The 26639-nt window shown below is 47.9% G+C and overlaps 1 protein-coding gene across 20 annotated transcripts in view; it reads right to left on the bottom strand.

Moving 5' to 3' along the window:
- Positions 1-26639, bottom strand: part of MTSS1 (MTSS I-BAR domain containing 1) — a 156690-nt gene that overhangs the window by 117830 nt on the left and 12221 nt on the right. For all 20 annotated transcript variants that reach the window (XM_082721696.1, XM_082721719.1, XM_082721722.1 and 17 more), the window contains exons 2-3: positions 15274-15335; positions 11842-11915 (exon numbers count right to left, since the gene is read on the bottom strand). In XM_082721696.1, coding sequence (XP_082577822.1) covers positions 11842-11915; positions 15274-15335 — 136 coding nt within the window. The remainder of the gene's footprint in view (positions 1-11841; positions 11916-15273; positions 15336-26639) is intronic.

The following is a 26639-nucleotide window of genomic DNA, read 5'->3' as shown; positions in this document are numbered from 1 at the left end:
TTGGGCTCTCTGCTCAGTGGGGAGCCTGCTTCCTCCTCTCTCTCTCTCTCTCTCTCTCTCTGCCTGCCTCTCCACCTACTTGAGACTGAAATAAATAATATCTTTAAAAAAGAAAAACCCTGTACCGTCTTAAAAATGAAAGACCACAAGGTTAGGTTAAAAACAAACAAACAAACAAACAACTCCAGATCATTCTCAATTTAGGGAACACATAGGTTTCTAAAAGTAGTACATAAAAACCAAATTTCTTAAAAATATATCAGAAGGATTCACTGCCAGATTTTTTGTGATAGAAGAATATCCTTTTGAATGGTCTGTATTCTCAGAGCTTTGACTCAACATCCTATTTCTTTCCCCTCCAGCTGAGCACACGTGTACGTTCAAGTGATCATGGGAGTTCAGAGACTTCCTGTCTCCCCAAGTTTTAGGCCACACGTTTATCAGCAGAAGTGGAGAAGAGGCGCTTGCAATCAGGCAGGATAGGCTCAGCGTAATGAACACTAGTTCTGACAACTTCAAGTGTCTTCAAGTTCACATTTACATTCCAAACAGTTATTCTTATCTGAGGTGGGCAGACCAGACCAAGTGTACAACTCCACGGCAAATGATCTTTCACAAGAAAACATCATTTTAGAGCAAAACAAAACAATCTTGCCGCATCTGTAGGAACTAAAATAACTGCATCCTCCCATGAACACTAATCCGTATTTCGCCAAAGGAACACCTCCATGGTTGTGTGCAACAGGAGGATGGGGCAGAGTATTAGTTGTTAAGCCAAAACGAAGAGCAAAAGGGAAAGAATTAGGATGGAGAAGAGGGAGGGAGAAGGGGAGGTCCTCACGGCTGGTGTACAAAATGCAGACAGCCCAGCTAGCGGGAAGGACGGAACTGCTGAGCAAACCACTTCATTATGTAAACTGCCTAATGACACAAATAACGATGCTGCACACATCGACCCAGTCAGCCATGAAAACACACATCCTCTCCGTGCCCGGACCTTCCATCCCAACGCCACATCACCACCGTCGCCGCCGTGTCATTCCCCGACATCTATTACGGCGGCTGAGGTTAGACAGAAAACAGCACATACCACCTTCAGGCATCACCTGGGAAAATACACAGGGGCCAAACTGGGTGATGCCACGGAACTGAGCATGAACAGATGCTCCTCTCGGATTAGCGGCAGGACAAGCCTTAGCAGGACGCGCGGCCTCTACTGTGCAGCTCAGACACCCCCAGCTCTCCCTGTTACGGGATTTCAGGATTCTGGGGACAGCCTGCTCTGGACAGCCAGGATGTGCTTACATTCAAGTGGGCACTAACTCACGTTAGTGCCTTTCAGCCCAACGCACAATAACCGCCGGAAATGTCATTTCGGGAAGATAGTGAGAAGTCACACAACCACCATGAAGGTGGTTCGTCTCTGGCACCTGTTGCTACCCAACCAAACGTCAATAAGAAAAGGCCACTACTTGTAAGGAGGGAACAGTACTGCTGGTCAAGCATGAGTTTTAACAATAAAAGAAGATCAATGGGGGGGTGCCTAGGTGGCTCAGTGGGTTGAAGCCTCTGCCTTCAGCTCAGGTCATGATCTCAGGGTCCTGGAATCGAGCCCTGCATCGGACTCTCTGCTCAGCGGGGAGCCTGCTTCCCCCACTCTCTCTACCTGCCTCTCTGCCTACCTGTGATCTCTGTCTGTCAAATAAATAAATAAAATCTTTAAAAATAATAATAATAATAATAAAAAGAAAAGATCAATGGCAACAGAAAGAAGGGATTTCATTGTATCACCAGTAATGTCGCCGTTCATGATCCCAATCTCCTGGAATATACAAATTTGCCCACCAAAATAATCGCCTATATTAGCACCCACTTCTGCATTCCTACAACCAAAAAATGAGGGGGTGGCGGGAAGATTTGTTTTTTAAAATTTATAAAATAAAGATACCTAATAAGTATATCATTCCTTTATTTTTTCGTGTTACCTACAGTGTGATTTGTAAAAGAAAAGAGGTTTAAAGTACACAGTCCTCCTTCCTATGCTAGACTCAACACCAAGTCTGAATTTCATAACAAGCAAACCAAAAAATAATAAGTTTAAAAAATGTTAAATGGTAAGACAAACTGCACATTCAAAGGACCGTTTTTTTGTTTTTTTTTTAAGATTTATTTGAGAGAGAGAAAGATTGCAGGCACGTGAGCAGGGAGGGGGCAGAGGGAGAGAGAGAATCCTCAGGCTCCCCTTGGAGTGCAGGGCCCAATATGGGGCTCAATCCCAGGACCGTGAGATCAAAATCGAGACCCAATCTCGAGACCCTGAGACCAAATGGAAACCAAAATCAAGTCGGATGCTGAACCAACTGAGCCACTCAGGCGCCCCCATTGGGTCTTTTTTTTTTTTTTTTTAAAGATTTCTTCATGTATCTGAGAGAGAAAAAGAGAGAGCATAAATGAGAAAAGGGGGAGGAGAGAATCCTCAAGCAGACACCCCACTGAGCAGAGTCTGACACAGGGCTGGATCCCAGGACACTGAGATCAGGACCTGACCTGAAATCAAGAGTCAGATGTTTAAAAGACCATACATCACCCTCTCCCCCATAGGGACAATTTTTTAAAAGTTGTTTTATCCCGAGCAGAATGTGTAGGATTAAATGTATTGTGGTAATGGGTTAAAATGACTCAAGGTCTATCAGAGTGGAAAAGCACAAAAAGTGAAACCCACAAGCAGAATATGCATCCATGAATCCACTTAAAAGGGCATTATATTTTTTATGTCACCCCTTTGTAGGTCAAAGACAACTCCAAAATCTTTCTAGGACATGCAGAATTTATATCCTGAAGCGATTTAAATAATAGGCACACACTTTTTAGCTAGAATAGATATTATTATAAAAAGCAACAACTTACAACTTTTTTTTTAATTTGGACTTCATGTAAGATTGAGACTATGACAGGTATTAAAATACAAAAATAGATGGATACGTACTCCTAGACACGTAGTACACATTTCAGCATGGAGTGGCTTGAGAAGCTGATGGAAATTCCTGAAGCTACTATTCCAGATTGTGGCCCAAAAGCCCTCAGCAAAGTTGTAAGTTACATATAATTAAAATTAATTAAAATGTAAAAAATTAGGAATTCAGCTCCTCAGTTACACTAGCCCCATTTCAAGTGCTCAAAAACCACATGCAGCAAATAACTACCATATTGGGCAGTGAAACCACAGACCATTTCCAGAATTTCACAGAACAGCCTCGCCCAGACTGAAAGCTCCACAGGGCCAGGACGCCACAGCAGGCTTACAGGGCACCTGTCAAGTCCTGGCACTGGGCCTGCAATTAAAGGGAAAACAAACAAAAAAGAAATGCCAGAAAAGAGGTGACTTTGTCTTTGCCCGGTCAATTTCCTACTTGAAACAAATACAAACGTTCTTATTCTGCATAGCTCTGTTCTTACTCCCCACACCCCCCAACATCAAACCAGCGAGACCCTTCAAAACGTAACGAAGAGTGGGGCACAGTTAGCTTAGAGCTTCCTCAGCACAATTCACCAGAATCGAAATCAAGAAGGCAAGTTCAAAACCCTGCAAATGAAAAGCAGTGGAGAGTTTCTAGGTCATCTTCAATCCAGCATACCCAGGCTCATGTTTAAAAATATGAGAAAATACAGCTGCTGGTCCATCCACCCTGAAAGCTATGAAGGGTTTCACTTTAGGAAAAATTTTTAATACATCAGGAACTGTTTCCTGGGCACCTAACATGTGCCAGGCTCTGGGAAATCAGAGCTCAGGTGCCCCTATGATGGTTACATACAGTCTCTAAGCAAAATTCACCCCTGCCAGGTTTCCATAAAGCTCGTTCTCCGAGCTCCAGAAGAGGCTTTCTGCTAGACTCCATTTTCTCCTATTATCTGGTAAGTCCTCAGAATACGATCATCAGAAAAATGAAATACATGATCCTTGAAGTTTTCCAAACAAGCTAAGCTCTTAAAGAAAAATCACAACGGAGCTTGTTTCCCAAAGACTTTTAAGTTCTCTCTTTCCTAAAGGCAATAAATTCCCAAAGACAGTAACCAAAAATAACCATTCACATAATCTACCACCGTATCTAGAAATGAGCAGGCTGCAGTTTGAGCCCTTTTTATTTTGAATCGATGAATGAATTTGTCGACATTCCTTTCACGTCCATAGTCAAAGAATATTCAGTTCCAGGCCTGTGAGAAGGGCCTTATTTATGATTTTTTTTAAATAATTATTTTTTTCCACCAGTTTGTGGCTGAGGAGATTCCTAGGTAGAAATCACAAGGCTCTGATTACATGAAACAGTCTGACTTGAACACACACCAAAGTCAAGCCAGAAGTTAAGGGCCAGTGAAATCTCAATCCACCTAGTTAAACTAAAACTCGGGGGCAAACAAAACCGGTTGAGCTGCCTCTTCGAACAGCTTCCGAGCACCTCCTCCCCTAGAAGAGAAGGCTTCCTCTCTTCCCTGGGCCCAACCACTCCCCCACCCGCCCCTTCCTGTGACCGCATCATGAAATTGCCGGGCCCACTTCAGCTATAAGAAATATAAAGTCACACACTCCACACCAGACTGGACCTCCGGGCGGGGGCGTTGCCCAAATGTGAATTCTGAACCCCCACAAGGAATCTGACCAAGATCCAATCCCACCAGCTTCCCACCCCCAGGGATGAGAGCCTTCTTCACCCGGATCCACCGAGGGCCGTGCGAGTGTGCTCACTGCTGTACGTGCTCAGTCATTCATTCATCAAACACTGTCTGCACTTTGCCAAATGCCAGAGAGTCACTGAGCATCTAGGCGCCCAGGCTCCTCAGAGAGACCTGTCCTGGAGGGGCCTGCATCCTAGTACGGAGCCGGGGATGACACAGCGAGCCACACGCCTGCACCATGCCGCGGAGGCCCTGAGGCCCGAAGTCTCCCCCTGCTTTGGTGATCATCGGTATCATCCGTGACACAACTGCGAACCTGGCTCTTGGAAAACAAGCAGCAAATCCCCGAGCATCTAAAGGAGGCGGACAGGGGGTGGAGGGAGAAGGACATTCCAGGTCTGGAAGGCACCCACAAGCGAGCAGATGGGGATCAAAGGATTGAAGGGCTTCAGGGAGCCAGGAGCGTCTCTCTGTGGGTGGGAGTGCCAGCCGCTGGCAGAGATGTCTCTGGACAGGTGGCTTATGGCAAGAGGCCCAAACCTCGCTGGGGAGAAATCTCTCCCGAGGAACTTAAAAAAATCTGAGATTCCCAGGTCCTACCCACACCCATCTGACTCCGCAGATACAAGGCAGGGCCCTGAAATCTGTATTTTTTTTTTTTTAAGATTTTAAAGATTTTGGGGGGCAACTGGGTGGCTCAGTGGGTTAAGCTACTGCCTTTAGCTCAGGTCATGATCTCAGGGTCCTGGGATCGAGTCCCACATCGGGCTCTCTGCTCAGCAGGGAGCCTGCTTCCTCCTCTCTCTCTGCCTGCCTCTCTGCCTACTTGTGATCTTTCTCTGTCAAATAAATAAATAAAATCTTTAAAAATAAATAAAAAGATTTTAAAGATTTTTAAAAGAGAGAGCATGTGATCGAGAGCAAGAGAGAGAGCGAGAGAGACCGCTTGCGCAATGGAGAGCCTGCAGGAGCAGGGGGGCGGGGCAGAGGGAGAAGCAGGCTCCCCGCTGAGCCGGGAGCCCCATGTAGCCTCAATCCCAGGACCCTGGGATCATGACCTGAGCGGAAGACAGAGGCTTCAATGACTGAGTCACCCAGGCACCCCTAAAATCTGTATTTTAAAATCAACTTCTTGAGTGATTATGACCTACACAGTCCTCCTCAACGCTCCAGCTTCTACCAGCCCTCCTCAAAGGCACACTGCAGGTCTGAGGGGGCCTTGATCTTTCTCTTCTTACCCTCCCTCTCTCCATTACCCTATGCTTCACAGTGCTTCCTCCACTTCCTTTGTCTCCAGGGCAAAAATTGGAAAGTCTAAAGATAACCGAGGGGAGAGAATTTGGACGTCCATCTTCATTCATATTTTATGGACTTAATAGGACCAAATGAGATTTTTCAAATCAGAGAATATTAGAGCCAAGAAAGGTTCCTTGTGATCATGTAGGACTTTGTGTCCTGGGAACACCCTCTTTTAGAGGTGGGGAAATTAAAGCCCAGAAAAGTGAGCTAGACTCGACCCCTCCTTACCGAGGTTTTGCTTTTCTGCTGTGTCAGTTAAACCCGCAGTCAGCTGTGGTCTGGAATCAGCTGACCCTCCTTCTGACAAACCGTCAGGAGGTCGGTTCAACAGGAGCCCAGCGCTGGGTCACAGCACCTTCGTCACCCCCCTCACTTCGGCTCACCACGTAGGCATTTATCATTATCTCTCATCATCACGAGAAGTATGGGACAAGATGTTCTGAGAGACAGAAAGGCCGCATTCACATAATTTTTCTTATAGGATAGTCTTATGACTGGTCTATTTTATTATTACTATTTGTTGTTAATCTCTGAGCCTAATTTATAAATTAAACTGAATCACAGATATATACATATAGAAAAAACAGAATGTACAAGGTTCAGGACAATCCCCAGGTTCAGGCATCCACTGAGGGTCTTGGCTAGTACGCCCCTGGGATACGGGGCGGGGGTTGGGAGGTTGGCTATTGTAATTTACTCAGCGTTGCCTAGTCAGCAAAACCAGAAGACAAATCCAGGCATCACAGTTCCCAATCTGGGTTACTCCAAGGTGCTACCTAGATTCTTTTAATGCATTCGGGATCAAGTAATTTTAAAAGCAAACATAAGCTTATACTAAACCCAGGGAGCTCCTTACATAAGGAATTGTAACTTTATGGTTAAAATCTAGGCTCTGTGCCAGACTCCTTTTACCACTTACTGGCCATGCAATCTTGCTTTAGGTAAGTTCCTTACCCTGATTTCATCACCTAAAATGGAGATCACAAGCATGTATATTCACGTTGTGAGAAGAGATTCAGCATACGTGATGCTCTTATAACACAGCCCAGCCAGCATTACTATTCAGTAAAGGTTAGCTATCGTGATTTCCAACACTGAAACCATGCCCACTTTTTTAAAGTGATGTACAAAGGCTTCTAAACATTAAAGATGATCTGGTCGGCTGGGGACCCATTTCCTTTCTTCATAAAGTCTTAAACTCCTCACTCTGGGTTTGGTGTATCACTATCTAAACAACCCTGAGATGGTTTTTCAAAGCTATAAAGTCATTACACAGGCATACAGAGGCAGCCAGAAATGAAAGTCACACAGCATTATGCTTTTCAAAGGCCCTTGCTGACACAAGCAAACAATGCAGTGGTGCGAAGGGCCAGTGCTGACTAAGGCGGAGGGTTTCATCAGCTCAGTACCCCAGCCTTCCAGTGACATAGGGAGCTGGGCCCAGTGTGCAAGGATGTGCTCACAGGTGCAGGAACACTATTCCCCAAGAGGTGCCTCTGCTCCAGAGGGTCCTCCTCCTCAACCCCCTTTGTCTTTTCTTTCTTTCTTTCCTTTCCTTTCCTTTTCTTCCTTCCTTCCTTCCTTTCTCTCTCTTGCTCTCTCTTTCTTTCTAAGCAACTGAGACAACTGCATACCAGTCAGTCCAAACATTTCTCAACTCCAATAATAGGTCATTTGCTGGTCCATCATGGACACGAAGAAGATGGGGACTCACTCCACAGTCTGGTTTCCCATGCAGAGCAATGCCCAGACACTAATTCTCTGCGGCTAGTAATATGGGGAAAGGTACACTTTCATGCTAAATACATATTGTATATTCATTCCAGAGTGCACAATCAACAGAATATGAAACTGTACTATGGATTATGATGCTAATAAACTCTTAAATTCCATTATGCTTTAATTGTTCATCTAAATACACACATTACAAGAGCAACTTAAATGTATTTGTATAACGAACAAAACAGAGTTCTAACATATTTCCACATCCTATTTAACAAGTTAGATAATGACTACATTAATTTTGCTCCTATAGTGAATAGCTTTAAAAAGTTTTTCCTAAATAAATTATATTAACAGCAAGTGCGAAATATTAGCTAAAAAGGACAAAGGAATTTCAGAGCTTTGGGAGGTAATATGGAATGCTAATATTTTGGAAACCAGAGACATGCTATCTTAATTCTGGAAGCCTGCCCAAAGGAGATGCACTTGAATTGCCTTCTATCACTTTGAGCAAGAAGGACTCGAAAAAAACATTCCAAAGCTCTAAGCAAAACAAACAAAAACCAAAACAACAAAACTGGAATTTTGTAGAGGGCAGATATCAAATTGCAAATCACAGAGTCACAGCCTTTAATGATCTTTTTTTTTTTTTTTAAAGATTTTATTTATTTATTTGATAGAGAGAGATCACAAGTAGGCAGAGAGGCAGGCAGAGAGAGGAAGGGAAGCAGGCTCCCTGCTGAGCAGAGAGCCCGATGCGGGACTCGATCCCAGGACCCTGAGATCATGACCTGAGCCGAAGGCAATGGCTTAACCCACTGAGCCACCCAGGCGCCCAGCCTTTAATGATCTTAAGTCCAAATATATTTGTCGCTGACCAAAACCGTTTGGAACATTTTCTCCAGATTGGTTCCATGGAGATGCACACACTATTAAAAACAGATTATATACAGATCTCCCAAAGGATGTATACCTGGGCATTAATTCCTACATGGCTTGTAACAGCAAATAAATGGGAGATAGCCTGAATTTTCACCAACAGCGGAATGATAAAACTGTGCTGTATCTAGACAGCAGAATTCCGTTTGGGCCCAAGAAAGAATGAGGCAGCTCCCTCCCCAGGCATGGACATGAGAAGTGTCACATACTGTGAAGTAAAAGCACAGGAACATGTTAATTAGGGGGCCCCTCTAGATCATCCAGAAGTACTTTACTCCATGTCCCATTTCACACACCATTCTGCAACCAGCTTTCTTCCTTCCAGACGTGTTTATACATGCAAACAAACAAACAAAAAAAAAGGCCGCAAATGACACTCAACCCAATCCCTGCAAGGAGGCACAGGGAGGGGTGGATTTTACTTTACAGACGATTACATGACATTTTAAACAAAAACACATGGTCTAGGGGCACCTGGGTGGCTCAGTGGGTTAAGCCTCTGCCTTAGGCTCAGGTCATGATCTCGGGGCCCTGAAATTGAGCCCCAAATCAGGCTCTCTGCTCAGCAGGGAGCCTGCTTCCCCCTCTCTCTGCCTGCCTCTCTGCCTACTTGTGATCTCTCTCTCTCTCTGTCAAATAAATAAATAAAATCTTTTAAACCAACAACAACAACAAAACCATGCATGGTCTAGGTTTTTTTATTTTCAAGTTAAAAGTAACTTAATAAAAATCACTTCTGATGCTTATTGACCCTACAAGATGTGCCTTCACGTTTCTCTCTATCCCCTCTATAAAATACACCTTCTTTGCATCAACCATACCCTTTTTTAGGTCATGTGAGAACTCTCACACTCGAGAGAAAGTTCTTTTTCCCCCAGTGCCCAGGGATTTCTAGAGATCGCAAAATGTAAAGTTATTCTGGCATCGCTAAAAATGACCTGAAATCAACTGGTTTAAAAATACATCGGAGCGGGGGTCTGTTCACTGCGACATCATTTGTCTTTTGTCAAATACTTCACCTCCAAGCTGTGACTCTACCTCTGTCACCACCACAGAGAGGCTATTCTGGTATCTTTTCCCACAGATAGCTGCTCTGTTTGTCCTCCCTGGAGCCATGGGACCTGCAGGCCCTCCTGTTTCCCACCAAGAGCCACCCCAGGGAGCAGCCTCTGCAGAAACCCCTGTGCTGGGGCGCCTGGGTGGCTCAGCGGGTTAAAGCCTCTGCCTTCGGCTCACGTCATGATCCCAGGGTCCTGGGATCAAGCCCCACATTGGGCTCTCTGCTCAGCAGGGAGCCTGCTTCCCCTCTCTGCCTCTCTGCCCGCTTGTGATCTCTGTCTGTCAAATAAATAAATAAAATCTTTTAAAAAAGAAAGAAACCCTTGTGCCTGCTGTCGGCAATTATGGGAACTCAGGGGATGCTGCCCTCCTCCACCCTTGAGGGTCCCATCAATAATTAAATATGAAAATATAAAAATCTTATTAAGAATCACAGAGTCTCAAAAATGCAATGCCGGTGACCCTCGTCCTTTCAAATGGTGGAGCCATTCTTCGAAGGAAGACACGTTCTGAGGGCCCTTCTAGAAAGACCTCAATGTGACCTACGGTCCGGTTCCAGAGACTGCTGAAGTAGAAGACAATATTTGAAAACAGACTCAAAAACACTGACAGTGGTGATCCTTGGCTTAAACGTTACAGAACCTTTAGAATATTCAAGTGAAAGAAGTACAATGGACAATGTTGAGGATGTAAGAATTTTTTAAGGGATTAAGAAAAGATACAAGTTAAGACCCATAACAAGCTGACAAACCAGAACAAGTCCTTCCAACCACTGCTCTGGTATTTCCATCACATTCTCCTAGGGAACCTTTCGAAACACTGCTGGCATCTTGGAAGTAAGGGAAAATATTACCTCCCATGGGAGACCCTCGAATCCCTGAGCTGAGCTAATTGCTCACTTTTCTATACTCCCCCAGCACGCTGTTCTACTACTATTGCTATACTAAGCATATTACTTCTAGCCCGAATTTCTCTATTTGCACATCTCCCCCCGCCCAGTTGCCAACCGTTCAGGACAAGAAGAATAAATAATATATTGATTTCTGTGGTTCCATAATAGTACCGAAAATACTAGCAGTTCTCAAGTTTCTGGAATGAAACTTGAATTTCATTTAAATTTTAATTAGGCAAACTCATTTGAATATTTAATTCAAATATTATATATTTGAATTAAATATTAATTTAATTCAAATTAATGAATTAAATTCATTAATTTCTCCTCACGGCAAACTCATTTTAATATTTAATTAGGCACCAGTGGTAAAGGGGTACCAACTGAACCCCACCAGAGGCATTCATCATGTGTTTCAGAGAAGCTAAACCCTCATGTGACTGACAGCAACCCCCCAACACTCACCCCCAACGCCCATGTTTTCCAATGTTACCACGACAATGAACAGGCAGTATACAAGCAGACCCAGAAAAATAAGGCCAAAAAAAGAGGTAGGAGAACGTCCCTGCCTGGGAATGGAAAGGAAAGCACCCCCTGCTTTGAACAGGGGTCTCCACATTAAGGGGAATGTTGTCTTTCTGACCACGGTGGTGGATACGGGAGCGGTTTCCTCTTTACTCTTCTCCTGTGTTTTTATTATAGTCACTGAAACTATTAAAAGTTGCACAAGATTTCCCTTTGTTTGCTGATTTAATAAAACTACTTTTAAACACCCACTATGTCCTAGGCACTGTTTTGGGGGAGTTCTGACATAAATACGTAAGGGTCCGCAGTCAAATGTGGGAGACACACACACAGATACAACACAACAGGACATGCCTTACACAAGGGATCCCTGCGGGAAAATGGTTTATCCGATCATTCTCACCCCTTCCCTCTCCACAAGGGAACAGAGAAAACCTTAGGACAACCCATGGGAGGAGGGAGGAAGCGCACCCAAGCGCCTAGTCCAGCCCCTCCCGCACAAACTGTGCCCCCTTTTCTCTACTTTTCACTCATCCTCTCACGGGCTTCGTTATCTGGAGGACTAATCTGCAACTTCGAATACATGGACACCCCCAGCATCCTCTAGGAAGTCAGAACCATGAGTCAGCGCAGCTCTGGTAACTTCAGCTGTCGCTCCTCGTGAAGCCACCCAAGGGTAGGAGCCCACAGGCTGCCTTGGGCGGGTGCTGGAAGCCGTGCCTCTATCTGCTTACCACGTGTGTTGGTGGCCATGTCAGCCACTTTCTGAAAGGCGTCCAGGAAGGCAGCTGCTGCTACTACTGTGGTCCTAAAATGCAAACAGAGAACAAAAGCATGAGGAACGTGTCACACGAATTCACTGCGGCTACAGGGTTAACCCCTCTGCAGGGAAGGACATGCGACCCTCCAGGAGAAACGACTCAGCTGGACATGGACAGGCACCGGCTTCGCAGGGCCCCTTGTCTGCTCGGGAGGCACTTCTCCTCCTCACAGGAGCATGCCCTCCCAGAAACACCCAGCGCCTTCGGTGCTGGTCAGTAGATGCTGGCAATCCTTCCCATCCTGGTCCACCTACGACGTAATTACTGGGCCAAATTTCACAAAGAAGGAAAGACGGGTTTTCTGACCTAAAAGAAAAACGTCATTAAAAACCATAAACAAGGGGCGCCTGGGTGGCTCAGTGGGTTAAGCCGCTGCCTTCGGCTCAGGTCTTGATCTCAGGGTCCTGGGATCGAGGCCCGCATCGGGCTCTCTGCTCAGCAGGGAGCCTGCTTCCCTCTCTCTCTCTCTGCCTGCCTCTCCGTCTACTTGTGATTTCTGTCTGTCAAATAAATAAATAAAATCTTAAAAAAAAAAAAACAACCATAAACAGTACAGGTGAAATTGATTTCAGGTAGGCAAACAGCATCTCTACGTGGACCGGGAGATGGAATCTTGAAGAGCCTCTACTTCAACTAATTCATTTCAGAGATGGGAACATGGAGGCAAGCTCAGAGCGACTTCCAAAATCACCAGCTCATCTCAGACCTGGAACGGGGATAGGCTGGCAGGAAGCCCAGTCCCGTGCTCATCCTGCTGCAGGACAAGATCCTTACTCTGTGACTTTTCCCCCTAAATCCCACTTATAATGAAACAGACTATTTTTTCTTCAACCTTAGAATGCTATCTTCTGAATTCCTTGAGACTAGGGAGAAGTCACTACAGTCATTTGCTGTCCTAGAAATTATTTTGAGTTTTTCACATCCTCTGGAGCACTCTGTGGTCTACCGGCTCCCAGTGCTGTGATCCCAAGACGTCTTCCAGTGAAGGGTAAGCCCCACTCCCCACCAGGGCCAGGGACAGCTACAACACACAAGCCAGCCCCACTCAGGCTCCACAATCTGTGAAATGCGCTTCATTTCCAAGTTTTTCATGTATGAATCTAATCTTTGCTCAGCATACCTCAGAATGCAAAGCTGTTGAATGGAAGAACATGAGAATAAAGATTAGAAAGAAAGGAGTTCAAGATGGAACTGAAGAAAGGACCCTACACCTCACGAACAGTAGCTGTGACACAAAAGGTTCTAGAAGGTGCAGGGAGTGGTCCCTAAGAAAACCTGGGTCACAGTCCCGTGCCAAACTCCAGAATTGAGGCCTGGTATTTCCCAGTAGAGCAAGAAAATATTCTGCTCTAATTAAAAAAAAAAAAAAAAAAAAAAGACATTCACAAAACAAAACTGGAAAAAAAAAGAAAAAAGCCCCTCAGAAGCATATTTTTCAAAGAGTTGACACCAAATGCAAGCCCTGAAAAAGTGAACTTCATCAAACATCCCGGGGTTTATAAACAGCTCATTCTGAGTGACAATTAATGTCTGACACAGGGGCAGGATCGATTCTCGTTCAGGGCAAGGTCGATCACCCCCGTACTACATGGGCTCCCCTGAAAACGAGGGCGGCGGTCAAGTGTGAGGAATCAGGAGCTTTTAACCGCCACCTCCCAATGAGTCCTGTTTCCTTGCGTGCGGCTGTCCTGAGACATCCCGGCTCTGGCGTCCCCACAGCACAAGCAGAGATCCGGCGCCCGCTGCATTACAGTACTCAACTGTCTTTCTGGTGTACTCCAGGAGGGCCCTCCTGTAGGATGGAGACTAACTGTTGGGAATAGATGCGGACAACAGCAGAAACGAGAGACTAGCTATAGCATAAGGTGAGGCTGGTGAAGGCCTGTGCGGGGCCACGCATTCAGACAGAGGAGGCTGGCCCAGCAGAAAATCTTTAAAAAAAAAATAGGAGCTTGAAAAGTCTGTACACGTTCTTAAGCACCAAAATGGTAAAGGATCTGACAAGAAGAGAAGGGGCTCTACGCCCCAGGCGACTGTACATCTCGAAGACCACTCACAGCTTGGGAAACCCTCAGTTCATGGGACAGAAATCCCAGGCACCTGCACAGCTGGCAGAATGGAAGAGGAAAGGTCCTTCCTTCTGGAGTTCTTCTCTCCTGCTCTACAGGGGATTCATGGAATGTCCCAGCTTATGGCTGAAGTTCTGGGCAGTAACCCCTGACATCCGTCGGCTAAGGACCAAGAGCATCATGTCATCCACGTGGCTTTTTATCCTAGAAAACACCTACCTGCTTTGCCCTCTGGAAAACCGCCTCCATACACCCAAACCAACTAATGTCATCCCCCATTTCTCCATGAACAGGAGTCATGAAAATCATTGCATTTGCAATTGTCCCATCCATCATGGGGCACCCACCCAGCGGGTAGCTCCCCTCCCCACTAAAAGTACGTAGCTGTAACAAGAAGACGCTGGTAAATGTCGTATCAAATTTCATATCAAATGATACAGGAGCAAGACCAAGACAAGGCAATGGTAAGAGCCCCTTAGAGCCGCTCAGCCCTAGATCTTGTTCTTTTTTAAGCAGCTTCATTGAGGCATAATTTGTATACCATAAGATTCACCCTTTTTGGGTGTGTGATTCAACAATTTTTTTTGGTAAGCTTAGAATTCTGCAACCACTACTACAAGCCAATTTTAGAACATTTCCATCACCCCCAAAAGATTTCTCCTGCCCATTTGTACTCCATCTCCTTTTCCTCCCCTAGTCCCAGGCAACCACTGATCCGTCTCTACAGAGCTGTTTTCTAAATATTTCACACACACGGAATTACACGATCGCCAACAGTCAGCTGTAAACTCTTTATGAGGATAGGCAGTGAACAGAATGGACTATGCAGCCAGACCCAGGTTCAAATCCCTGCTCTGCCATTCACTAGCTGTGTGCCATTAGCTTCTCTGTGCCTTAGTTTTCTCATCAATAAACTGAGGGTACTAACTGTACCTAACCCCTTGGGGTCGTGAGATCTAATTAAGATAACATACGGGTCTGCACAGAGTGAGCATCACATAAATGTTGCTCACTACTACCTTCCTAGGATACCTCATTTGACTCAAAATCCCTGTGGAAGAAGGCAGAGCAGATGGGAGTTCGGCTTTACATAGGGGAGTCAGCGGTCAGGACATAAGGCTGAGAAGTGGCAGTACTCAAATGAGAACCCACTAAGTGCTTCTGTATCTGTAATGCTTCCAAAATTAACCTCAATCTGCATCCTGGGGCTGTCCTTTTCCATCCTTTGTCTAAGGACGGCGCCATTTTTCTGGGGATGACGAGCTTCTCTACTTACCGAAGCTGGGACTGTAGCTTTCCTGCTTTGTTTATGAAATCTTCCCACACTGGATAGCTCCCCTACAACAAAACAAAGTCATCAATCAGTGAGGCATGCTGTGATAGACATCTGAGGAAGACAATAACAAAACACCCAATTGCAGTTACAGGGAACAATGTGTGTTCTCTCTTCCTCTACAGCCTCAGGTATGGTGCCCAGACTGTACATAAATGCCCTGGCTCGGAAATGGGTTTAGAATGTGCTCAGGCCCTATAATCTTGTAAATACTACAAATGCCAGTTGGAACAAGTTTGACAGAATCTAACACATACACTGAGAGATCACTTTTTCAGGAACAGATGGAGGGTCCAAATTCAAGATAGGCAGAACATTTAATGCTCTGCCCGGAGGAACCACCTGACCTCGGCTGTGCCTTTTCCCACCCTCACCCCGGAGGAAACCAGAGCCACTGGAGCTCCTCCCCAGGACAGTGACCGTGGCCTCCGGGAAGCTTTATTCACAGATCAGAATCTCAAGGTTGAGAAGTTACCTAAATGCAGCCCCCCACAGCTAATAGCTTGCACCAGCCTCTACAGACGGCATGACAACATGTGGATCCCCGGCACACTCCAGCTCACAGGGAACTCAACACCCTCCTGGGGAGACTATCTGCCACCGCGTCCTCTGCGTCGCTGTAGCACCGGCTTGAACCCTCTGGGGACGCACAACCCCATTTCCATGGGAAGACTTTTGAAAGAACTCGGGAAAACCAGCACATTCATCCAGCTTTCCCTTCTTCCCCCACGTGCAGTCCATGTTCAACCCAGGACCGTGTTTCACGTCCCTGCAGCGTCCTGGGGACACGGCAAGTTTCAAGCCCGGGACCCAAGACACAAAGTCAGAACTGCAGGCGCTGTTCTGACGGCAGCAGAGCTGTGGGGCTGACACCTCCCTACACAGACACACTTGATGCATGTTAAGATCAAGGAGCCACGCAAGAGAGGACGCAAGGGAAACCCATAGAAGGAGAAGCCACGGCTAAAGCCACGGTAGAGTTTGGCACAGAATCGGTCACACAGATCTGAGACTCCACCCCCGGAGGGTGCCACCGGCAGGACCAAAGGGGAAGTGCCTCGAATCCTAACGTGGGGGACAGAACACGTGCCACCTCCCGGGCTGGCGGTTTAAGGAGAGGAGGGAGAAATTCTGATGAAGTTCATCATTTCACCTTTCGCTACAGAAGCCCAGCCGAAACAGGCTACAGCGGCAACTGAGCAAAAACCTAATGATTTCCTCTTCGTACTGGTCTGAATGGTCTTAGCTTCTTAGCCTAGCGTACAGTTGCTCAACGTTGCCACTACGGACGTTTTGGGCCTGACAGCTCTCTTGCGGTGGGGGGAATGTCCTGAGCACTATATGGGGTTCGGCACCATCCCTGACCTCGGTTCCCTAAAGTGCCAATAATAGGGGCGCCTGGGTGGCTCCGTCGGTTAAACGTCTGACTCTTGGTTTCAGCTCAGGTCAGGATCTCAGGGTCCTGGGATCGAGCCTCGAGTCAGGTCCTGTACTGTGGGAAGCCCACTTGAGGATTCTCTCTCTACCCCTTCCCCTGCTTGCATGCTCCCGCTCTCTTCCTCTAAAATAAGTAATTAAAGCTTAGATAACAACAACAAGAACAACAACAAAGAAAGACTGTTTTCTGCTCAGCTCAGAGTCTGCTTGTCCCTCCCGCCCCCACCCCTTCCCCTCCTCACTCTGTGCATGTCTCTCTCAAATACATAAAATCTTGGAAAAAAAAAAAAAAGAAATAAAAGAAAGGGATGCCTGAGAAAGTCATTTCTTTTGGTGAAGAAACAGTCATCGGTTGTTCAGCAATTTCTTCAGTATTACTGCACTTAAGTATCAATTCTCTTGTTCAATGAAAGCATAATTAAATATATTTTTGCTTTACATCTTATCATAAAAGTGCCTCTCTCTGCATTTCTCTAGCTATCGAGCCTATCTGAAAATGTGCAGAGAGCTTTCTGGAAAACTGTCCACCAAAGTTAAAATAGGCTATTTCTGGAAGCTAAGATTTGGACCAATGTGTTGCTTTCTTGTTTGTATTTTCCTATAAGGCCATAGTTTTTTTGTTTTTTGTTTTGTGCGTGTGTTTTCACTCAGGGTGATATATCACTTTTACAAAAACAATAGTCATTATATACATTTTTTTTAATTTTAAGATCAACCTAGAGGTCCTGGCAATAAGAGCATCACAAAGCCACAAACCGCCCCAAGCCTAAAGTCTATCTTCCAGCTGCGGCTAGAGCACAGCCGTCAGCTCTCTGTCTGAGACCTGCCTGGTCTGACTGCAGGTCTCGGGACATTTTCCCCCAAGTGACAATTCACTCCCATGGGGAACTAAGTACACCGGGCCAGTGCACCGGGCTGGGCCATCCTGCCTGACTGGTTCCTGGCAGAGGTCCCTTGGCCACTGCACCTGAGCTCCTGACATCAGTACCCACGCACAGGTCTGGCCACCACACTGCCAAGCCACACAGCCTCCATCTCCTCTTTGTGCCCCAGTGGGCTGTTTCCACCCGAGGGCGTAACTTTAGTTTAACTTACGTTGAATGAATCCTTGACAGCTCTGGCTACCATTCCAGGCCCATCCAGACCTTGCATGAAAGTCCAATTATAACACCTAATGTATTGGCCATTTTCTTATCAAGTATGAACACCCCTTCTGCCTCTATATCCAAGTAATTAAAGGGGCAAGGGCTGGGATCAGAGTTCTCTAGCTGGCCGTGAGAGATCTCTGCCCACACAGACGTCAGCATCTTAAGAGCACAAGAGTTCAACCAACCAATTACAGCTTCACCTAGCCTTTTCTTCTCATTCCAAGAAAGTAGGAGAAGCTTTTAGAAAAGCCTAAATGTGTTCAGACATACCAACCACCAACTTCGAGCCAAAAGGGACCAGCATCACTCATCGACACAAAGGAGGCCATGACCGCTGGGCCTTCCTTCCCCGGCACCAACCGCTCCCCTGCAGGGGCCCCCAGAGAAGGCCGCTGAGATGATCCAGCATATTGAAGAAAAAGGTGAGACACACTCATTGAGAACACGCCGGAAAGACGACAGGTCTGTGCAGGAAGCACACAGCCCTGATTTCCGGCCGTGGCTACGCCGCCAGTCAAGTACTAGCGGAAGTCACTTCACCTCCCAGGGCCTGCTTCTTCTAAAGACTAACAGTAAGAACTATTCCGTGACCATCACTGCACACGGACATCACGGAACTCTGACAGAATGGAGGGAAGGAATAAGGGTATGAGTCACGACTTCTCAGGGTTGGTGTGAGGGACAATGGAGATCAGACACCAACGGTGCTTGGTGCAGGGCCGGGCCCTCTGTCACTGTCCCACAAACATCGAACAGGACTGACCCAAGGGTTTGCAGGCCCCTGCAATCCCACTCAGGTGCTGGCACAGACGTTAAGGCCTCTAAGTCAGACCGTCCATCCAGGCTGGAATCCTGCACACTGAGTCCTAAGTACAGAAGCCACTGCACCTCCCAACTAGTTAACCAGCTGGGTGCGGGGAGTCAGACTAGTCGTCTGTGCTGCTCCCCGGCACACAGCGGGAGGAGTACCCAGACCCACATGAATGTGCCTGAAATGAACGGCTCGAAGCTCTGAAAAAAAAACGACTTCTCTGCCCCCACCACTTGGGAGCCTCATTTCAGTCTTTACCAAATTAGCAACAAAAAGAGGGTCTCCTCTCCAGTCAAGGGGTGCAGCACACACAGCTCCCGCCCACGAACACCCACGCAGCCAGAAGAAGGCTGCCAAAAGCAGCTCTTTCCTGATTTAATGATATTTGACAGTCTATCAAAGAGTGTCAGGCCCACCTGTTTTAGGGAATATATAATTTAATGGATTCTTTAAAAAAAAAAAAATGAACTTCTAAGAACAGAAGACAAAACCTCCTTGTTGAGTTTTTTTTTTTTTTTAAAGTGCGTAAATGTTATTAAAATTTAAAGGCAAGGTGATGTTGGATTGTTCTAGACCTAGGGATTTTTTTTTTTAAGTTTCTTTTAAGGTTAAAAAAAAAGTTTCTACCCACCTGAAAAGTAGCTTTACTACAAAAATTCAAAAGCCTGGAGGCAGCAAGAGAGGAGAAAGAAGAAACCTGAAGAGTAAGAGTGACAGAGAAAAAAGCCTGGGCTTTTTCTAGACTCAAAGACCGAGTCAAAGAGCATATACTCAAGTTTCACAAGAAATCTGCAAATCAAGATGCCGTATCCACTGAGAACCCTTTCAGAAAATGACTCTGACGCAGTCCTTAATTTTTCTGATCTGCATCACCCTCCAACGAGTCCCAGAAAGCTCTCCTGCGAGGCCACCGGTTCTGACTGGGCTTGGTTCACGCCTGAGGAAATCCCCAGGAATGCGCTCCACACGGACCCCTTTGTGGGGTTCCCCAGAAAACACGTGAAGGTTTCACAACTTTCCAGACAGACCAAAATCAAAGAAAATAAGACTCCCACCAAGAACCCAGGCTCTGCCAAGTCCGAAGTCATAAGCAACAGGTACAGGACTCTCCTCTCCCTGGAACCCCATGACTGTCGTTGGAGCTGAGGGCAGGTTTTGAACCCCAAGCAATTTGTTGAAAACAGAACTTACACCACACTTGATTCTGAGAGAAAGGAAAAGTCCCTATTCCAAAAATGAGTTTATTTACAAATGTGGTCAAAATGCAAGACGGTCCCCCACCCAACAGCAAGAGAGGCGGGACTTCCCAGAGGACGGGCTACAGCTCACACCCCTGCATCCACCAGGCAGGGTCCCCGCGAGGCTCCCCACACACCACCGCTGATGGCGGCTCTCTCTTCTAACCTCCAGGGGGATTCAACAATCTGGAAAACTCCTACTCAGCCATTACCACCCATCTAGCTCTGACATCACCTCTTTCAAAGCATTCTCGAACGCACCCCCTTCCCTCACAACACACAACTCGTCGTCTGTGAGCCTGCGTCTCGCCCATACACCGTGGGCTCGAGAACAGAGAAACCGAGGGAGGAAGGAAAAGCATTTCTAGTAAGAGCAACAGTTGGCCCAAAACGGAGAAGCAGAGAGGACGTTACGTGGGCTCCCTCCAAAGGGACTACTGGAATGGCCCCCGGACACTGGGGAAATGCAAGACACGGGCGGGGTGGACAAGGTGACCATAAGCAGCCTTCAAGGGCAAGGTCAGAGTTTAATCACAGACAAAAGCAAAAGACCTGGCAGATGGTGAGTGACATTCAACCCCAAGCGACGAGCGCCTGGGTGACTCAGTCAGTTGAGTGCCTGCCCTTGGCTCGGGTGAAGATCCCGGGGTGCCGGGATGGAACCCCACTCTGCTCAGTGGGAAGCCTGCTTCTCCTTCTCCCTCTGCCTGCCGCTCCCCTGCTTGTGCTCGCTCTCTGTCAAATAAATAAAATCTTTAAAAAAAAAATTCCCAAGCCACCCAGGTGACAAGAGAACCTAACCAAGAGGTCACATACCTAACAGCACTCTGGTCCCTTCGGAAGGGGGTAGGTGGTGAAGTCTTTTTTTTTACTTCTGAGAAAAAAGACCCACCCCATCTCTGCCTGCTCCCCTAGAGGCTGGTGGCCAATTAAGCAAATACGCAAGCTGGCCTCCCCACCCCCACCCTCAAAGTTGAGCTCTGGGAACCACCACCCCCCCCCAAGTCCCTCTCCTCTTCTCCCTCTCCTTCCTCTGCTCTCCCCACAGCCAGAAGACTGGGCAGGCCGCTTGCCCAACTAGGGCGCAGGACTCGGCCAGTGAGGCCATTCTGGCTTTGGGTTCTGTTTTGCTTTGTTTTATTCTGTATTAAACAGAGGCCCCGGATGGCATCCCACACGCGGAGCAGAAGAATAAACTGTGTGTAACTCCTCAGCACGGCTGGTTAACGATGCCCCATAAATAATGCAGCAACTGCCTCTCCCAGCCGAGCCCAGCCCGCAGTGGCAGTGGGACCTCAGGGGACAGCTGAGGGAACCAGACACCCACAGCAGGAACTCGGAGGGGGCTGGGAGCCATGGTCAGAGAAGGGGCAATGTGAGAGGAGCCAGAGCTGGAGAAGAGTGTCACAAGGAGGAAGACCTTGGCTTCGCTGAGAATAAACGAGGGACAGGCTCGAGGGAGTGGGGTTCCAGCTCAAAGGCTCTGCCCAAAGATCCCAGAGGGACGCAGGCTCACCAGTGGTCATGCTGCTGTGAACTCCAGTCCTGGGCACACGACTGGCTGGGTAACTTCCCAAGCCCCTCTTTGCACCCTGACGACATCACCATCATTAAGCACCACCAGTTCCTGAAACAGTTGCTTGGTGCCAGCTGCCAGATCAGGAGGTCTCGGGCTTTCACGGCCACGGCCACCCCCCTGGGGATCCCGCAGAATCGCAGGTTCCAATTCCCCTGGGCGGACGCAGGACCTGGCCATTCCAGGTCTCATCTAAGTGATGCTGAGGCTGCTGGCGCCCAGACCACAGTGGGGAGCACACCCTGATACACACACCACTCCGTGCTTGCAACAACCCGACTAGGCAGGTGCTGCTGGTATTTCGCAGCCGAGGAATTGGAGGACCGACTTTGTGGCCCACAGACTGCCCTGACTCTGGGAGGTCCAAGCCATGGGATGAAGAAACCCAGCTGCCCCGCCCAGCCCCAGGACTGCAGAAGGCTGCTCAAGGGGCACGCTGGGTCCTGCTCGGTCCGAAAAGGTACAAGGGTCCCCGTACACACAGCACCCTTCCCCGCACCGATGACAGCTACAAATGTTCCCAGGGGGAGCTAGAAATGGTTGTGATCCTCAACCACGTGAAAAAGAAACCCCAAGACACAAAACAAAGAAAAGCCCTTCATGTAGAAAAAGGTCTGGAAGGAAAGGACCAGAAATGTTCACGGGTGCTGGCACTAGTGGTACGATTGATTACGGGGAACTCGATCACATCTTCAGGTTTGCGACGGACGCGGGGACTGATCAACTTCCACCAGATGGAGCATCTCTGCCAGCTGCTGCCGTCACCACCCCAAGCCACCAGCCCCCCAACCCCCCACTGCAGATCTGCAGGTACCTCCTCAGGGCAAGAACAAGAAGCACAGCCCCCAGCATCCCTCATCCGCCTCCTCTAGGTCACCCCTCAGTGTGGACTACGGGGAAATGAAAAAGCGAAGCTTCCAGAGGAAGCTTCTGATCTGAGCAGGCGTGCCCCCGGACCCCGTGTGCTTCTACAAGCATGAGGCAGGGAATCTGCAGCTCCCAGAACTGGGTGTGCAGGAGGACGGATGGGGCCCCTGAAGGCCTGTCACAGCTTTGTCCCCAAAGCCGGCCTTCCCCGCCCCATCCTGTGAGAGGAAGGGCTCCCGAGAACCGGGTAAGCCCATCCATCATAAAAACCATTCCTGGGCTTTTATTCTCTGATTGGGGCTTGCCTAATCCACTAATTATCCCTGTCCATCAAGTGGATGACAGCCTTGGGGATAATCAATGGTTGCTTCCCCAGACGCCCACCCTCGCCCACTCGCCCAAGCTCACCAGCAATAAATACGCCTATGAAAAGGAAGATTTAACCACAAAAGGTGCTCCCTCCACCCAACCTCCCCTCACAAACTGCTCCATTTGTAACCATAAGACCCTAATTAAGTCAAGGACATCAGGCGTCTTCTTCCTCCAGCGCTATGAGGTTCCAGGCCCACAATGCTTGTTTTCTGACACGGGGGTAGGTCAAGAACCGACCTGGCATCGGTACCCTCACCTCAAAGCATTATTGTTGTTGTTGTTTACATTTTCTACCAAGAGGTCTTCCTTTGTCTATCCTGAGCCTTCCAGTAAAAGAGCCACTGGCCACAGGGACTTAAATCTAAATTCACTATGATTAAATAAAACGCAAAATTCAGTTCCTCACACAAGTGCTTGAGGCCACTCGTGGCCTGTGGCTGCAGCACTAGGCCGTGCGGGGGCACGACACGTCCCCTGCTGCAGAAGGGGCTACTGGAAGGCACCGGTGGCCAGGGACAGAGCCGCTCTGGGCACCCTGGCCTCGTTCTGCCGCCGCCACAAGGCTTCTGGCTCCACTGTTTCGTGCCTGCAGAACCTGGTGAGGACACGCGCCGTCATCTCGAGGAACATGGAATCCCACTCCTCTCCCTCCTCCCCGAATTCACCCTCCCCCTGCGCATGTCTGTACTATGCCAGCGGTCACCGGGGGCCATGGAGTCCAAGTGTACCTCCTGATCATCATTAAGAACCCCATCTCACATGTCCATAGACCTGGAGAGCATCAAGAGCTCTCAGGACAAACCCTGCCAGGGCACTTGGCGGAACAGGAAAACTGAACACTTTTCTTTATAACGTGGGAAACCAACGTAGAAGTTAAGTAATCTGCCGCAGGTCAGAGAACGGTTTGCCCTCATACCTAGCTGGGATCGTGAAGGGCCCCTCAGTTTGCCCAGTTCTTTTTAAAATGAAATTGCCCCTGGGGGCGCCTGGAGGGCTCAGCTGATTAAGCATCTGCCTTTGGCTCAGGTCATGATACCGCATTCCAGGATTAGTCCCTTGCGGGGCTCCACACTCAGTAGGGAGTCTGCTTCTCCCTCCAACCCTCCCCTGCTCACTCTCTCTCTCCCTCCCAAATAAATAAATGGAATCTTTAAAAAATAAATAAAAAATAAAATGAAACTGCCCCCTCGGTTCTCCTAAGCTTACTTATTCTCCATAACCGATCACTCTTACAGGGACCGGCTACTCTCATCCAAGTGCGAGTAAGAGATATCTGTGTACAAGTAAGCCCCCCCCCCCAAATAATAAATGCAGATCTACCCCCTCAAACTTTCTCCCACTATGGGGAGTCCAAAGCTCCTGTTTCATTTGCTTATTCCCATGTATAGATGTCCACATGCGATAATGAACGGAATCCGTGGTGACCTTCACACCCCATAAACAGGTCAAGCATTGTTACCACTATTTGATGCTTGCATACCTGTATTCACCCATTTCTCTTCCCTGGAAATACCCTTTCCGACTTGTCTCCACCCAACCCCAAAACGAATTCTTGCAGTCTGTCAAGTCCACCCTGGGGAGCAATGGCCTGGCCACACTGTGCACACCTGGTGTGCTCTGCTTCCACTAAACAGTACCCCCCTACCATCCCAGGGCTCCACCCCAGGCTGCTAGAAGGGATATCCCAGGACAGCCCTGATGCGTGGCCAGACTCCACAGTCTGAAAGGACCCGTGTGATGTCAGGGTCAAGAGCATGGCGCTCAAGTCAGACTGCCCGACTTCACATCTACCCTCCAGACGATCTAGGTGACTCAGCCCCCCACAACCGCCCTGTCTTCATGGGTAAAGGATGCCTGAGCTAGTCCCCACCTCCAAGGACAGTAATGAGGGTAAAGGAACGAGTACAGGCCCTTAGAAGGGTGACCGGCACTTAGGACTAAATAAATCCCAGTGACTGCTATTTTCAGGAGTTGATCTATGATGCCAGTCACCCTACCTGGGGCATTTATGAGCGCCTACAATGCACGGCCCGAGCGGGCTAGAGGCCATACAGAGATGAGGAGCCAAAACATTGAGGAGCTCAGGCTAGAACATGGCCATGTTAGCCACCAATCGGAGGGCACCACACTCCAAATACAAAGTCCTGGGAGGTGCGGCTGGAGTAAGCTTTGAGGGGGAGGGCGTGGATGCCTCACCTAGGTCTTTAAGGACAAGGGGCGTTTTCCTGGCAAAGATAAAGGAAATAAAGAAGGGAGACTTTAAAAGAAATAATTAGCAAAGGAAAGGGAATACAGAAGATCATGCCGCATTTAGGCATGGGAGTCATTTTGGGGTGTATTTTAGGGGCACGAAAGAGGGGAGCAGGGAGATCCTTGCTACTTACCTTATGAGCTGCAAAGCAGGCCCTTGGTGGCCCAAGAACCACTCCCAAGTTCCCCTGTTCCTGGTATACTCACAACCCCCCTAAGACACACTAGGAACGTCTGCTAGGACTACAGACGACTGAGCCTCACCCCAGAGCTACACAATTGAAATCTCTGGGGTGGGGGGCCCAGACACCCGCACTGAACACACACGCCCAGGGGACAGTCCTCCTGTCTTGCTAAAATCACACACAGCAAGATTTAAAAATCCACACACCAGGGGCACCTGGGTGACTCAGTGGGTTAAGCGTCTGCCTTTGGCTCAGGTCATGATCCCAGGTTTTGGGATCCAGCCCCACAGTGAGCTCCCTGCTGAGCAGGGAGTCTGCTTCTCCCTCCTGTGCTTGTCCCCTCTTTCTCTCTCTCAAATAAATAAAATTAAAAAAAAAAAAGAACAAGAACATCACCATACCAAGTAAAGACATCTCGTCCCTCTGAGGCCCAGCAAGCTATGGCCTAGCAATTTCCGCCCTGATATAAGTCTAGCTCCTGGAGACGAACCCCCGGTGATGAGCACGCACATGCAGGAGGACGAACGGACACGCGCTTTTGGAACGGCAACATGTGTGAAATGCCTGGAAAAGTCCGTACCTTTGACCCAGGAGAAAGCCTTCAGGGGAAACTATCCATGCGGATCAGCATCTAGCTATAAGGATATACTCACTGCCATGTTGCTTCTAATTAGTGAAAAACGGGACACAGCCTAAACACGACATCAGCCGGGAACATATGGAACCAGTGCCCACCTGAAGGCCTCGCACATGCTCTGCCCTGGCCTGGAACATTCTTTCTCCGATATGCACATATGCACATACTTCCCAACGCATGGCTCAAGGGTCACCTGCTCTGGGAGGCCTTCCCTAGCCATGGGTTTTCTTTCTTTTTTTTTTTTTTTTTTTTAAGATTTTTATTTATTCATTAGATAGACAGAGATCACAAGTAGGCAGAGAGGCAGGCAGAGAGAGAGAGAGAGGAGGAAGCAGGCTCCATGCCAAGCAGAGAGCCCAACGTGGGGCTCCATCCCAGACTCTGAGATCATGACCTAAGCTGAAGGCAGAGGCTTAACCCACTGAGCCACCCAGGTTCCCCTAGCCACGGTTTTTCAAAACAACAACACTGCCCCTGCTCTGTTTTTCCCCACTGCACATAATCCTCCTAATACACAGAAGAACGACTTCGTCTGTCCCCCACTGCCCTAGAATGTAAGCTCCAAGGGGGCAGGGACTATGTCCATTTTGTTTACTGCTCCACCCCCAGCGCTTAACACAGAACCTGGCACAGGGTCAGTCCTCAAATCCAGGTCAACGGAATAAATGAATTACACATACCAAACAACAGAACATCACACAACATTAAAACTGACATGGTTTGTAACTGCATACACGGGAAGGCAACGTAAATGAAGAGCTAAGTGAAAAAATAAATTTCTGGCACAG

The sequence above is a fragment of the Mustela nivalis genome (genome assembly GCF_964662115.1).
Source record: "Mustela nivalis genome assembly, chromosome: 2".
Lineage (NCBI taxonomy): Eukaryota > Metazoa > Chordata > Mammalia > Carnivora > Mustelidae > Mustela > Mustela nivalis.
This window is presented reverse-complemented; position numbering and strand designations above follow the sequence as displayed.